Source organism: Bos mutus, chromosome X (assembly GCF_027580195.1).
Source record: "Bos mutus isolate GX-2022 chromosome X, NWIPB_WYAK_1.1, whole genome shotgun sequence".
In the NCBI taxonomy this organism is placed as follows: Eukaryota; Metazoa; Chordata; class Mammalia; order Artiodactyla; family Bovidae; genus Bos; species Bos mutus.
The window spans coordinates 114,069,851-114,084,927 of NC_091646.1; the positions used below are offsets into that span (position 1 = coordinate 114,069,851).

Below are 15,077 nucleotides of genomic sequence, written 5' to 3' on the forward strand. Positions count from 1 at the left end.
GTGTTCAAAGATATGTTACACAGTGTAAGGAGAGATGGCTTCTAGACTGACAGAAAATATACAGTGGGGAGCAATCCATCCACAGCTGGTTGGATATCCACCAGAAATGCGTTTTTAGCCTTGTGGGTAACTGGCCAACCATGTTAGAATAAGCTCTGTATCCAGTTCTCTTATTTCCTGTAATTTTTTCCCAGGATATATTTCACAGGCTCTGGCTCCTGGTGGCCAGCGGGGTCCATAAGAGTTTTAGGTGTGCACATGCAACAGCCCTGACCAATATGGAGACTTATACAGGAGCCAGAGCTCTATGTTCATAAATAAAACCCACCAAAAACCTAAGAGCATTGGCTTCTGCTGAGAGAGTATGCTTCATTGAAGTGATCCCAGAAGTCTTGAGTCTCTGGTTTTCCCTGCTGTTCTAGAACTAGTCCATGAGAAAGACAAATTGGAGGAAAATGTTAGCCTTGATCTAGTGGTGAATTGGGGACTGAAGAGCATCATTCTTCTGATCCCCCCTCGTCTGTTTTGAGCCACGGAACAGCTGTGGCATTTCCTTTGAAAGAAGCAGACAGCTCTAGCCCATGTGGAGGAAAGATTGTTTTGAAGTTGCAACCATGGATTTGGAAGGTTGAGTTCTCTTGTTACAGGGTGAGTGCACTGCACTATAACACCTAACCATAACCCCAAATGATGAGAAAGGATGTAGGCTTAGTAAGATAATGTACACCAGTAATATGCAGATTTCTTCAAATTGTATCAGTGTCCCCATGTCAGCTGTTCACATATTTGGCATCCTAGGTTTTACTGTAGAAAGCCTTTCAGGATCCCTCTCCAATTTGAATTATATTTCCTCCTGTCCTTCTGTCTCTCTCTCCTCCACCTGACCATCCACTGGCCCTCCAGCAGCCTCTGTCTTGGTAGTCATCACAGTGTGCCATAGAAATTGTTACTCATCTAACTGATCTCCTTGAAGGCAAGGAATGCGTCTTATTTTATGTTTGTATTCCCAGTGCCAACAACAGTGCTTATCACCCTCTAGATCTTCAAAAAGGACCGAATGAATGAAATCCCAAGTAAAACTCAGAACCTAGCTCATGTCACAAGAGAGTATGTGGCAGGTCAAAATTGATCTTCCACAATAGCAGTGTTCTCCAGTGAGAGAATCTCCTGTATCTGTTCTGTCCAAGATGATAGCCAAAAGCCCATGTGGCTCTTGAGCACGTAAAATGTGACTTTCTACAAAGGAAGAGCTGAAGTTTTGATTTTGAGTAATTTAAACAGCCACATATGCCCAGTGGCCACCATCTTGGCCAACACAGTCTCAAGGCCACACATCTCTATCCAATAAGGACCAGAGATAACTTCATTAGCTATGGAAGCAGGCATTCATCTTGTGCCTAACTTCATCGTGGAGCCTGAGAATGGGAGAAGTGGGGATGATACAACACAAGAAAAAAGAGGTCTATTTTCTCTCTTGTATGATGCAACACACATATCAAGGCCAAGAATTTTAGTTGCTGTTGGTTTGGGAGCCTGGAGAATTTGGACTTTTAGTTGTGTTCCTCTTACCTCACTTCACCCTGCTAGGAAGTCACGGGACAAAATGAGATTGACCTCCATCATCTGTGTTCACAAATCTCACATGTCCGAATCTCTTTAAGGTAGCGACTTGCTAGTGGACTTGAACTGTATTGTGTACTGGGTCCCATTTTGGGTGGTTTCATCAATCCATTTCAGGGAGGTTGGTCTTGAAAACAGCTGGTCATCTTTTGAAATGAAAGGAAGAACACTTTCTTATGAGGGCCTGGCGTTTTTACTTTCCAGTGAACTGAAGAGAGATATATGGGGTTATCTCCTAGGGTAGGTTTAAGCAAATGCTAGTTTAGCATGGAATGATCATCAAAATGGAAAGGCCTAGCTCCAGTGTTTCATGCTGGGTAGTCATTCCCTATCTACTGTAAAGGCCGTTTGGGGGAAAGAAATTTAGCCACCTTAATGTGCTTGCCCTGAAGTCATGAACTGCTCTTGATTGCTGTTAAACATCATAATGCATTCAGAGTTCGATTTCCCTGACAAGCCATTTAGTTAAGGGTCTGGATAGTATAAACAGGGACGCGAGGTCAGGAGAGGGACCGACATTACCCTGAGGCCTGCAGTGCTCCACTGAAACATAAAATGTCTCCAAACTGAAAATGTCACCTGACTCAGTCCCTGGGGAGGTCTTTATGGACATCTCAAGTCAAAGTTGATTTGAAAAATGAATGAGTTTAATTTCTCTCAAGAATGAAGAGTGAACTGTGGCTCTCTCCTTCATTTCACTTCATGGGTGCTCATTTTGTCCCCTCCCACCCCAACCCTGTTCCTTTTCCCTCTTCAAGTACTTAAACGTCACCCACCGGTTCTGGGTTCTTGCTCTCAACATGTGCATTGGGCGGGGGCAGGTGGAAGCTGAGGAGGTGGGTTCGGGGGATGAGTATGATTAAATTGCTTGTGCTGCCTGGCTCTGGGGGAACATTTTTATTTAAAAGCTGAGCTGATTTCTGGTATTGACATGAATGAAACCTGAGTGGGCCCATTTGAGTAGATCTGGGTGGCTTGGTACTTCTAGGGACCCATATGCCCACCCCCTTTCCAGACTGATTCCCTTGATATTTTTCTGATCACAGCAATAGTGTAATTACTGTATTTGACTCTTCTGGTTGCCCAGGAGGTCAGAGGCTGGGGAAAGCCATTGGCTGCTGCGAAAATAGAGAAATAGCTACCTGAAACCCCATAAGGGTGAGGCTGGGGGGAACTTGACGGTCACTTGTCTTCATAGAACGGCAGCCTCACTGCAGTTCTTCTGACATTGTTAGTGGGGTGACTGCTTCTCATTGTCACTTGAGCAGGGGTCCCCTAACCTCAACCCTGGGTCAATCAGGAAGCGGTAGAGTTGTGCCTTACTCCATAACCATTTGTCACTTAGCTGCTCTGCCACACACCCCGAGCAAATTAAGCTTCATTTCCCATTGAAGCCCCCAGGTCCTCACCCACAGAAGCAGATGAGGGCAGCTCCTCTTAGCCTCTGCGATGCTGAGCTGTTACCCAAAGAGCACGCGGGGCAGAGGGAAGAGTCGACCTTCTCTGTTAATGCGCGGTCTTCATGAAGTCGTAGGCGTTTTACCCTTACCAGCCATGTTTTCTCCCCCCTGGGTCCAGGCTGCTTTGAATGCTGCATCAAGTGTCTGGGCGGAGTCCCCTACGCCTCCCTGGTGGCCACCATCCTCTGCTTCTCGGGTGTCGCCCTGTTCTGCGGCTGTGGGCATGTGGCTCTGGCAGGCACCGTGGCGATCCTGGAGCAGCACTTCTCCACCAACACCAGCGACCATGCCCTGCTGAGTGAAGTGTAAGTTGCCTCCTTCCTTTTAGAAGTGCATTTAAAGTGCCACCACCCCAGGAGGGTTGCAGAAATACTGCTGTGGGCACCCCTGGGAGAAAATGGATGCCTTTCATTCACGCTCCCCAGGGGCAGACAGGAAAAGGGCCAGGAAAGAAGGGAAAAGAAAGGGCCAGGAGTGCAGTGGGTGTTGGGGACCTGGGATAGGACTGCGCCTGGGGAATGGGACGGTGCACACATAAGACACAAGGCACGGGTGGCCAAGGGGGATCGTGGCAACACTGCCCATCCTCTCACCAAGGGTTACCACAGTCCCCAAGTAACAGATGCCCTCCGGTGCTGTCAGAGAAAATGGCCAGCCCTGGCCTGGTAGGAGCCTGTCAAGGACTTAGCCCCACCCGAAGTCTACAGGAGCAGGACCTGGATGTTCATTCTTCAAGCAGAGGAAAAATCCCCAGGGATCCTCCAGTTCAGAAAAGGGGAAGTTTTAGGGGTATGGCCTCAGCCCTGCTGTCCTAGAATCCTCTTGAGTGTCCAACTCCCATGCATGGATTCTCATAAGCGTGCCTGCCTGGCAGCAGTGTATTGATGATTATCTTCGCGTGTCTTCCCCTGCCCCTCACTGTTTGCTTTTTCCTTCCTTACTCCCAAAGTTTGACAGTCTTTAGGTGCCTTGTGATTGGGAGATACTTTTCTACCAGCCCTTTGAAAAAGGCAGGAATGAATTTTTATGAAATAATAAGGGAAGCATGTTGGAAGAGTCCTTGGAAATTTTTTTATCTGTGAAATGATTCAAAGAAATCAGCAGTGGGGGAGGCCATGAGGAGGATCAAGCAGGACAAGGGATTCAATGAGTGCAAACTGGGTACAAAAAAAGACCAAGAAATATTTACCATGACTGAGCCTCAGGAAAGCATGGTAGTTTAATTATTAATGTTGGTAAATGGCTCTCAAAGTTGGAAGAATGTTTTTTTAAAAAATCCAAAGGTCTGTGTTTCACCTCAGGCTGAGTCATAATCTCTGGGGATAGGACCCAGGTACCTGTAGTCTCTTACCAGCTGGTTCCACTGGGCAGCCAAAGGTTGTCATCTGCATTTCTGTGGGGTTTCATAGGACAAAATTAGATGTGAATTAACTTTTTGTATCTTAAACCTGCTTGATACATTATCACTTGTGTTATGACAGTGTCTTGCGCAGAAAGTGTTTGCCCGAGTTACTCCATAGAGAGGCCATGAATGCTTACTTAGGGGTTTTAGCAGAAAACCATTAATCACAAAGCCTGGTTGGGAGACATTCTGATGTGGTGGAAGGAACAGACCATCCACTGGACCCAAGTTGAAATGCTGGCTGTATGTGTGTCCTGGATGAGTGGCTGTAACTCATCAATCTCTGCATTTACTTACATGCAAAGGAGTAGCATCTAGTAAGTCCATTGGGGCCCCGCCCAAAGGAAACATCTCCCTCATCTGGGAAGTTGCCCACCCCTTGGAAGAAGGGTCCAGGTTGCTGTGGTCTGGGCAGGGGTGCCTGTCTGCAGCACCCCCACCGAAGCCATCAGTGGGTCGGCTGTCACAGGGTGTCACCTACCCTCACAGCCTCCCTCCAGAGGCCAAAATCAGGCCGCAAATGTAACCACTTGGGATCTTCTTTTCACAGAATTCAGCTGATGCAGTATGTCATCTACGGAATTGCATCCTTTTTCTTCTTGTATGGGATCATTCTGCTGGCAGAAGGCTTCTACACCACGAGTGCAGTGAAAGAACTGCACGGGGAGTTTAAAACAACCGCCTGTGGCCGGTGCATCAGTGGGATGGTGAGTATGCATGAACTGATACGAAATTCAAGTTTTTTCTGTCTGGTATGGTTTTTGGCACCCGCTCCCCTTTGCTGACATGTGGTCTGTGACTGCATTCACTCAGCAAAGCTGAGGCGTGTCTGTGACCCAGTGGAACCTGACCAGTTCCTTCTCTGGCCTTTCACGGACAGTGTTTGCTGACCTCTGGCCTAGCAGAGGACAGAGCTTAAAAGGGGCTCGGTAAGAGAAAGGGACAGAGAGTGCTCTATCACAAAAGGAGATTCAGGGGTGGAGGGAGAGGTGGGAAGGAGGCATTTTTGGAGTTGGAGTTGGGGGGGTTGTTGAAGTGGGGTTTATAATGGCCTATGCCAAGCAGCTGGATGTGTGGGTCTGGCATTTGAAAACTTGTCGGATGTGAAGAAAACAGCTGGGGAGTTGAGAGAGATGCACTCACATGGAGGCAGAAAGTCATGGAAGGAGGAAGATAAACACACAGGCTGCAGGGCTGAGGACACCAAATGAGCTCTCTGCTGTCCTGAGGTGAGGACTCTTAAAGGTATAAAACCAAGCAAGACTAGAGGGAAATGAGCATTTGAGCAGGTTTACTGTGCACTAAGCTTGTGTTCATGGCTATTGTAAATGTAGTAAAGGCGCATCTAATGCTTTTTAGTAATTTCACAGGATCATGAAACTACCCAGGTTCTTTTCCACAAAGAGCTTCCTGTAGTGGTGGCTGTTCTACAGCCCATCTATTATGTAGAATAAAGGCAATTTGGAACAGAGTTCTGACGCAGTGGCCTGTGAGAGCATCCACACACCTTGGTAAGTGTGGAACTGATATTTACAAGGCACGGCTGAAGGAGGCCCTGCCCCAGCTAGCTCAGTGACCTTGGACAAGGGACAGCCTGCCTTGGCCACTCACGTCCTTACTAAATAGGGAACTGCAAAGTTCCAAAACTTCCCTTGTATCTGCTATGGTCCAGTGACTGCATCCAGCAAGTTCAGTATTAGGAGAAATATATTATTCTTCCTCCCAGGGATTGCACTGGTTGGTGAAGATTCTTTCTCCTTCTTGTCCTAGTTCGTCTTCCTCACCTATGTGTTGGGAGTGGCCTGGCTGGGTGTGTTTGGTTTCTCGGCAGTGCCAGTGTTTATGTTCTACAACATATGGTCCACCTGTGAAGTCATCAAGTCCCCCCAAACCAACGGGACAGCGGGAGTGGAGCAGATCTGTGTGGACATCCGGCAATATGGTACTTCCTGCGCAGTCCCATAGTCTGTTTGTGTTCTGTGTGCATATGCAGGTCTAAATTATTATAGGGTCATAATAATAATAATTCTAATAATCATTAGGATGGAGAAGAGCAGAAGAAAGCAGAGAAGACTGAAGAAACGAGACTCTGGACATCAGGGGATGAGACCCTAGAGACTCAGGAGAGGAACTCAGGAGACTTGGGAGACGAGACCCAAGACTGGAGACTTTGGAGATCTGGATAGGAGACTCAGGAGAGGAGACACTGGACAGTAGACTCAGGAGAGGAGACTTAGGAGACTAAGGAGATAAGATGAGACTTAGGCTACTCAGGACAGGACAGTTAGGAGACTCGGGAGACAACACAGTGGAGACTCAGGAGATGAGACTCTGGAGACGAGACCCTGGATAGCAGACTCAGGAGCAGAGTCAGGAGACTCAGGAGACAAGACCTCGGAGTCTTAGGAGAAGAGACACTAGAGACTCAGGAGATGAGATCCTGGAGAGCAGACTCAGGAGAGGAGACTGAGAGGAGATGAGAGTTAGGAGACTCAGGAGATGAGACCCGAGTGGTTCAGGACATGAGAGCCCAGGGTCTCAGGACAGGAGACTGTGAAGAGGAGACTCATGAGAGGAGATTTAGGCTACTCATGAGCAGAGAGACAGGAGACTCAGGAGAGGAGATCTATAGCCACAGGAGATGAGACCCTGGACAGGAGAGTCAGGAGAAAGACCCTGGAGACTCAGGAGATGAGACTCTGGAGACTCAGCGATTGAGACTCAGGAGAGAAGACCCTGGACAGGATACACTATCGACTCGGGATAGCACCCTCAGGAAAGGACACCTAGGATACTTGGCAGAGCAGACGAGCCTTAGGCTTAGCAGACAAGACTCAGGAGATGAGACCCTGGTGTCTCAGGAGATCAAGAAAGGAGACTTGGGAGAGGAGACTTAGGAGATGAGACTCTGGAGGTTAGACCCTGAAGACTCAGGAGACTCCGGAGATAAGACTTAGGACAGGAGATAAGACCTAGGCTAGTCTTGAGAGGAGACTGTAAACAAGACTCTGGACACTCAGGAGATGAGATTCTGGAGACTCAGGATATGAGTGGAGACTTTGAAGATTCAGGAGAGGACATGCGGCTCTAGAGACTCAATGACAACATAAAATCCAGGCATATTTTAAAGTCATCCAAAGGGACTCTAACAAAGCTGAGCGCTGGATACCTATTCAAACATATTTTTCTGAGCGGGCACTTTACCTAAGTTCAGTTCATGTTGAGAGGCCACAGAAAGGGCCATGGCACCTCCTGTCCATCACTGCAAACCAGACATCCCTCCTGAATGAGAAAAGGCAGTTTCAGTAGTACTTCTGCCCAGAATGGTGGAAATCCTGTTCTTGGCAGGATCAACTAGGGGGAAAAAGTTTTCCATTAGAATTGAAGAGGAAATAATTGTTCTTTCAGAGCTTTTCTAGAAGAGCTTTCTTCCTGTCTGGCTTATCCTCAGCATCTTACCTTGAACCATAATACAAAACTTAACCTAAAATGCCCCTTGCACTGAGCTCTTCTCATAGAGCCAAAGGTTCAACTACACTGTTCTTTAGAATAGATGGAAAACAGAGACTCAAGTTGATTTTTTAAATATTTGTAAATGAATATCTAGGTGCATGTATCATTTCCCTACTCTTCAGCATTCACTACAAATGTCTGGTCATCAGTAATCATTTTTAAAAATCTTCTGTCCTTGAAATCAGTGGTTTCATCATTTCCCATTCTCCTGAAACAAAGACTACTGGTCCATAACAAAGGTAGAAGGAATAGTTTTTAAGTATTTTCCTTTCTGACCTCCTGGGAGACAAGAGAACTTGAGGTGTGTTTCATATTTAAGGGCACAGAGGCATTAATGGCAGAAAAAGCAGCAGCCGCCATGTGGACGAGGTGACCACAGAGGGGAGTTGGATACAGCAAGGACACCACAGGCTGAGCTGGCCTCACTCTGTGGGGAAGTACAGTGATTTTCCAAGCTTCCAATTGGACTTTCAATCCAAAGTAGTTCTGAGATACTTGTAAAACACAACAAAAAGGAACAGAAAAGCAAAGACATACAAAATGGAAGTGCAGATTACAGAATATAAACAAATTCCTCTGTCAAATTGCCATGAACCTTTCTGAGCATAGCCTCTCCCTTTCAGAACGGAGTCAGGGCCAACCATGGTGAAAGAGCTTGAGGAGCAAGGCCGCAGACCATGACGTTCAGGGCGAGATGTGTTTGGCTTGAGGAGGAGGAAATGCCTTATAAGGGCGGGGGTGGGGGTTGTCCTGCAGCTGTTGAACTCGAGTTCATGAATATCAGCTCAGCTAACCAAAGCATAATTTGTCCAATTATCTCATGGACTAGTTGCCTTTGTTCTTGCCCTGTTGTCCAAATAGGACTTTTTATTATTCCAGAAAGTTTCTTCTGCAGAGGGCAGATACATCAATTGTTGATGAAGAGCACAGCACGTGATTGTGTTGTAATTGCCTCTGAAAGTGGAGGGGCCCAGTACAAGCAGGGGTGCTGGCATTTGTGCTAATCACTAACCTTCTGCTGGGATTCACTTCTAGGAATCATCCCTTGGAATGCTTTCCCAGGAAGAATATGTGGCTCGGCCCTGGAAAACATCTGCAACACCAACGAGGTAGGCCCCGGCCCCTCAGCTGGTCCTAGATGACCACTGGGCACTTCAGGCTGAGGCAGAGGGTGCTCCTAGGGAGAAAGTCCACGAGGGCTCTGAACCACCATTTTCCACCTAGACAATGGCCCTGTCCATGGCTGAATCCAGAGTGACGGTCCTGCGCCACCAGACAGCTTTCTCTTTTAGGGATATTTGGAGAGTGATCCCAATCCTGCCCAGTCTGAATATATCTCGATTCTTCTCTTTCATCTTCAGATTGTTTTTCAAAGTAGAACATTTGTCACCGGACCAATGTAAATTTTCCCATAGAGGATTGCCCTTAATTTGTATACAACTGAATTTTTATACATTGGCAACTTAGTCTTTTGTTTAAAGACTGAGTTGCTGCTATTGCTTGTTCATCCTTACTTGGCAGTAAATCCTGACACACTATGGTTGAAAAATCTCTCTGCCCTAGAACAGTCTTCAGGCATTGGCTTATAACTGTATATAAAAGCAGATTCTCAAATGCACTGGTGGGAGCTTGCATTTAAGACGATCCTGACATGGTTTAGGAAGGAACAACCGCAATAATCAGGGCCCGCTACCTGGCTGCTGGGTGTGTACATCCACGATCTGGGCCGCAGGTGGCAGGCATGCAGGAGCAGGATAATACCCTGTTCGTGGGGAGCAGCCCCAGCTGCTCCCATGTAATTGGCCTGAGGTGCAGCCTCTTGCCAAGTTCTGAAAGCTCCCCAGGTAAGCCCAGCATGTGCCCGGCCTTCAGAAATCAGCCCTACAGAGGAAAAGGGAGCGTGCCCAGAATAGAGGGGGCCATCATTCCCCCACAGAATGCTCACCTCGGTGCCCGGTTCTCTCCTAGTTCTACATGTCCTATCACCTGTTCATCGTGGCCTGTGCTGGAGCTGGCGCCACCGTCATTGCCCTGGTGAGTGCTGGCCCCCTTCCCTGCAGGCACCATCCTAACAGATTTCCCTTCCAGCCAACACACCTGGGACTCTGCCTCGGTTCAGGTGCCCCTATGTAAACGTACCCCGTGTCTAGCTTGCAGGAAGGACGAGGTGCTGGTCTTGGCATTCATGGTAGGTGATGAGATTCAGATTCGGTGGGAAGAATCCTTTTGCCTCCGTTTAAAGGCATCTTGTGGGGTATAACTTGTGGGATATAGTGCTAATTTATGAACAGTGTACCCAAGGCCGGCAGCAGTGTGCCCCGTCCTGACCGGAGCTTGCTGAACACATGTATTTTCTCTGTCAGGCCCCCTGCAGTTTCCCTGCGCTTAGGAACACTAGACGGCCCTTTAGCACTCTCATGAGGGACCACAGAAAGAGTGAGGTCACAAAAATGCAAAAACCAGGGCACATGATGAAAAAGACGCTTGTTTACAGCTTGCCATAGCTGCCAAGGCTGCCACAGTTGCCTTGGGCATGTCAGCTTTTCTGCATTCTGTGCATCTGCGTGGCCGTCAGTGCTGACCTGAGAGTTAGGGAAATTTTAGCACAAGGACATATTCACAAATACGGAAGATACCACCACACAGGTGTGCATCTGTGTGTATCCACATGGACCGAAAACTTGGGAGGGCTTGGCTTGTGGTGTCCAGAGTTCTAAGGTGGGTAGAGTGAGGGGGAACCTCAAGTGCTGAGAAATGAGGAAGTGAGTACTTCAGAGTTTGTCCTATCTTTGATGTCATCCCTCCCCACCTGGAGGCAACCCTCTGTTCCCTCAGGGTGGGGACCTGTTCTCTGGGCTGATGACTTATATTGTATACGTGAGACTCCAGAAACTTGAGTGTGCGAGATATAATGGGCTTACAAATGGCAAAAAAGAAACACCCTAGGCTCTGAGCTGGCTCCCATCCCCGGCCGAGTTTAGAAGTATCAGGGCAGCAGCCCACACTGCCTGTATCTTACTGTCCTGTTCTGTTCTCTTCCACCAGCTGATCTACATGATGGCTACCACATATAACTATGCGGTTTTGAAGTTTAAGAGTCGGGAAGATTGCTGCACTAAATTCTAAGTTGCATAAGGCCAATAAGGAGCTTTAGAGAGCTATATTCCGTAGCGTGAAGTATCACTGACCCCCAGACTAAAGCAGAGCCTAGGCTTCTGCAGTTTTGTTACAGTAATTTGTAAATCGCTTTAGTCAACTCATTTTGCATGGTAGATTACTCAAATGACTTACCGTACATGAACTCCAAAATGATGATGAGATCTGGCTATTTCCACATTGTGGAAAGGATTCAGTTATTTACTGACATTGGTGAGCAGCCACTGAAAAACAATGTCTTTGTTTTTTAACAAAGTTCTTTGAACTTAAACTCTGAGCAGTATCTCTAAGTGAAGTATTAAAACTGGAATACCTGTGTTTTCCATTATTTTTGCTTGCTTGATAACCCATTTCAGTCATGAACACAAGCACTGAAGATGAACTGGAAGAGAACCGTTTTCATCTGGATTTGGTCTTCTCAGACTCTGTCTGGAAAATATTTTATAAGTATATTTAAAATCTGATTACAGTATTTTTAACGATTATAGGTCTCATTACCAAATAAATGCCCCTCAAATAAGCTGATGAAAATTTGAAGAAAAAGAGCTCACTTGTTATCTCTCAAGAAATGTTTATATGTAGTTTTATTTTTACACAACACTATCAGTCCTTTCAGAGCCCACAGAATGGATAACTTCACAGTGTTGGATTGGGGTGAGTAGTAACTGATTCCTCATAGCCACTTCTCAAACTGCACGTAAGATTCTAATGGGGAAAGTAATTGTGCTTGGATCTGAAAGTCTCCAATATGTTGAGAAGGAAATATAAGGAACTTGATATATAGATATTGCAGGAAAGATGAGGAAAAGAAGTGGAAAAGAAGCATTTGCCACATCAAACTGTAAAGAATGATCATAACGATTTTGATGTTTTGTGAAATGAAATCACGGCAGTTATACATGAAAACTAGTTTCACTACTAAAAGTGTGTTAACACAGAGACTGCATGCTTTGCTGATAGTTCTTAATTTTGGTTTTGACATTGACTTAATTTTTCCATGTTAAATATGTAGTTTTATATTTACTCAAAATAAACACCATTCACACTTTCAGGCCTTTGGGGAAATTGATTTTTGTCCACAGATAGGAAAGATCTTTGCACAACACTCATTCTAAAATAACCACACAGCGTGTTTCTGAACTTTTGCCTTCGTTTTTAAAGTGACTCTTAAAATGGTAAAAAGCACCCTGTCGTATTTCATTTTTGCCTTTTCTTAACAGTAACTTGGGCCATTTTCTCTTGATTCATTATGTTTGTTTACTAACTTTTTTCACCCTTTTAATATGAAGCGTCCTAGCAGAGCTTGCACTCAGTCTCCGATGCCTCTGATAGCAGAATGAGTATTAATCCGGAATAACCCTCTCCATTTTTACAGCACAGAGCGTCTAATCTGCCTTCACAGCTCGCTTTGCCTTCTCACATGCTCACTAGCCATCATGCTCACCCTTCTTTTCCAGATCCACTTCCTCATGATACTGTCTTCTAACTGGGCTTACTTAAAGGATGCAAGCAAAATGCAGGCTTACCAGGATATCAAAGCAAAGGAAGAACAGGAACTGCAAGATATCCAGTCTCGGTCAAAAGAACAACTAAATTCTTACACATAAATGTTTGCCAGAGGGTCTCAGCCAACGAATTTACAGCTCTGACAAATCATCAGACAGCTGCTCTGCAGTACAGATGTGTACCCCACCAAACAAACTCATGTAGAAGTCCAAACACTTCACTGTCTGTCTCAAGCTGCTGGGATGTATTTCTAGGAAAACCTTCCAGTAGGTAACTCTTTTTCTTTACAACAGATATTGGAGGTTTCATGGGAGCCATTTTAAAAGGCAACACTTCAACAAAATGAATATTTATCCTTTTGAAATTTGTGGCATGTTCACAATCCTACCAAGACAGGCTGTGAGAACACGACACCCCTTGATAAGGACCATGCCATAACAGCATCAGGCGGTATGACCACACATTCACTTCTGCCATCTGTCCTCAAACACATCTAAATAGGAGCTAAAATGGAATTGATGTGACATTCCATTTCTGACAGCTGACATGTATGAAATTGTGGCTCAAAGATAAAGTGATTCTTAGAGTTGACCCTTGTAAGAAAAATATTAGCTGGTCTCCCCACCCCTCTTAAGTCCAGGACATACTAATTTCCTGGTCCAATCAGAAATTGTTTTTCTTTCCCTCAAGAATGCTAAAATGAGCCCACTATAATAATTCTGTATTACCTACCATGGATGAAGCTAGATTCAGACTGACAAGCTATCCAAAATCAATTTTGTAATAGATTTCTTTTAAATAAATGTCAGCTTTGCCTTAATGAGTATGTTTTCAATTTCTAAGAACTTACAATAGGTAACCCCAAATCCTTCAAAGAATTTTGTTCCACAAATGTTTTTCTTAATGAAGAAGTGTTACCTTATTAAAATGACCACCACTCAAAACCATTTTTATGTGGTCTAAATAGCAAGTTTACAGTTTCATACCAATTACCCAAAACCTAATTACCAACAGACCACAGACCTCCTACTTTTATAGACTTGAATATTGAATTAATTTCAATTAGGTTTGATATTTATTTCATGTTTTCTTATCTAAAGTTTCCTGGAATAAAGTTCAATATTCAGAAAAGAAAAAAAAAAAAAAAACCCAAATGCTTGAGTTTAAGCCATCTTCAAAAGAAACTTGCCTTCTAAATCATTGTGTTTCAGAACATTAAGTGACTATAGGTATTGGGTATTAGTGATGGTAAACTTTGTGTTGTTCTTTATGAAATGATACATATAACTGTTGGGTGCATCAGTGCTTTTAAAGGGGGCTGCATAATATAATAGGGTTAACTATGTATATTCATGTTAAGAATTAACTTGTGGTTTGGCTGTTTCCTGGATTTTAAACATATCCACGTGCAGAAATGTGTTAAAATGAAAGGAAGCATACCTTTATCAGATGCTATTAAAATTGAACAGCAAGTATAATATTTCATTTGGATTCTCTTTGTTGGTGTTGTTGTTAATGCCTAAAAATGCCTATTTGGATCTTGACTATTTTTTCTTTTTCTAAATCGGGAGACGATCTCTTCTGTGTAGAACAGTTGTTCCAGAATAGCTTGGTGTTTTGTTTTCCTGTTGCATGACAGACCTAAATATTTTTTCCAGCAGTGGAGGTGCTGTTTGAGTCCAGTGTTCTAGAAGAGGCAGTGTCTAAAGCCTAATTTTACTTTTCTAATTCTGGTAGCTCTTACCAGGAATTTTTGAAAGTTTTGTTTAAGTAGTCTAATATTTTTTATGTAAAGAGCATTAAATTTTGCTATGTATAAATTTTTGTAACCTAACAGTGAATCAATATTTTCTATCAGTGCCAAGGGCTTCCTGTAGTTCTATTCAAGTGTTACAATAAATATTTGTAGATAATAGTCAATACCTGTGTATGCTTATTTTAAAGATCTATTTAGGTGGAAATAGCTGTGGCTGTATTAAGAGAAATGAAATAAAAATTATAGCTTCATTCACTTGCCTTTTTACCATACATATATACTCTCTCTCTGTCCTCGGTATGGTGTCATTTTTAAACAGTACGCATAATCAAGATTCTACATTTGTATGGGAATCAAGTTTCCAAGTGCTATGTGTTTCATTTCTGACAGACGCCTCTCTCAAAGCAAGAGCAATTTGAGAAAACACTGTAACCCACTGGGCGGTGTGTTACATCAATTGCCACTAACACTTAGGTATGAAGCTAGTCAGAAAAATGATATACTAATTTATGGGATTAATACAAAGCTTTCTGTTTGGAGACAGTGGGAACAGTGAGGAACCTTCATAAAAGTCCAAGTAACACTGGCTGTTTTACCAACCGAAGATACCACAGTCTATTCAACAACAGGGTCCCATTGTATAGAGCACAGGAAACTATAATCA

General features: G+C 44.5%; 1 protein-coding gene across 5 annotated transcripts in view; it reads left to right on the forward strand.

Moving 5' to 3' along the window:
* Positions 1-14,668, forward strand: part of GPM6B (glycoprotein M6B) — a 161,414-nt gene extending 146,746 nt beyond the window's left edge. For 3 of the 5 annotated variants that reach the window (XM_070365476.1, XM_005889581.3, XM_070365475.1), the window contains 6 exons: positions 3,199-3,385; positions 5,033-5,189; positions 6,253-6,424; positions 9,031-9,104; positions 9,964-10,029; positions 12,609-14,668. In XM_070365476.1, coding sequence (XP_070221577.1) covers positions 3,199-3,385; positions 5,033-5,189; positions 6,253-6,424; positions 9,031-9,104; positions 9,964-10,029; positions 12,609-12,758 — 806 coding nt within the window. In that variant the 3' untranslated portion in view covers positions 12,759-14,668. Of the gene's footprint in view, positions 1-3,198; positions 3,386-5,032; positions 5,190-6,252; positions 6,425-9,030; positions 9,105-9,963; positions 10,030-11,040 lie in introns of all 5 variants that reach the window. The other 2 variants (XM_005889582.3, XM_014476328.2) reach the window with 1 other exon arrangement.
* The last annotated feature ends 409 nt before the right edge of the window (positions 14,669-15,077 follow it).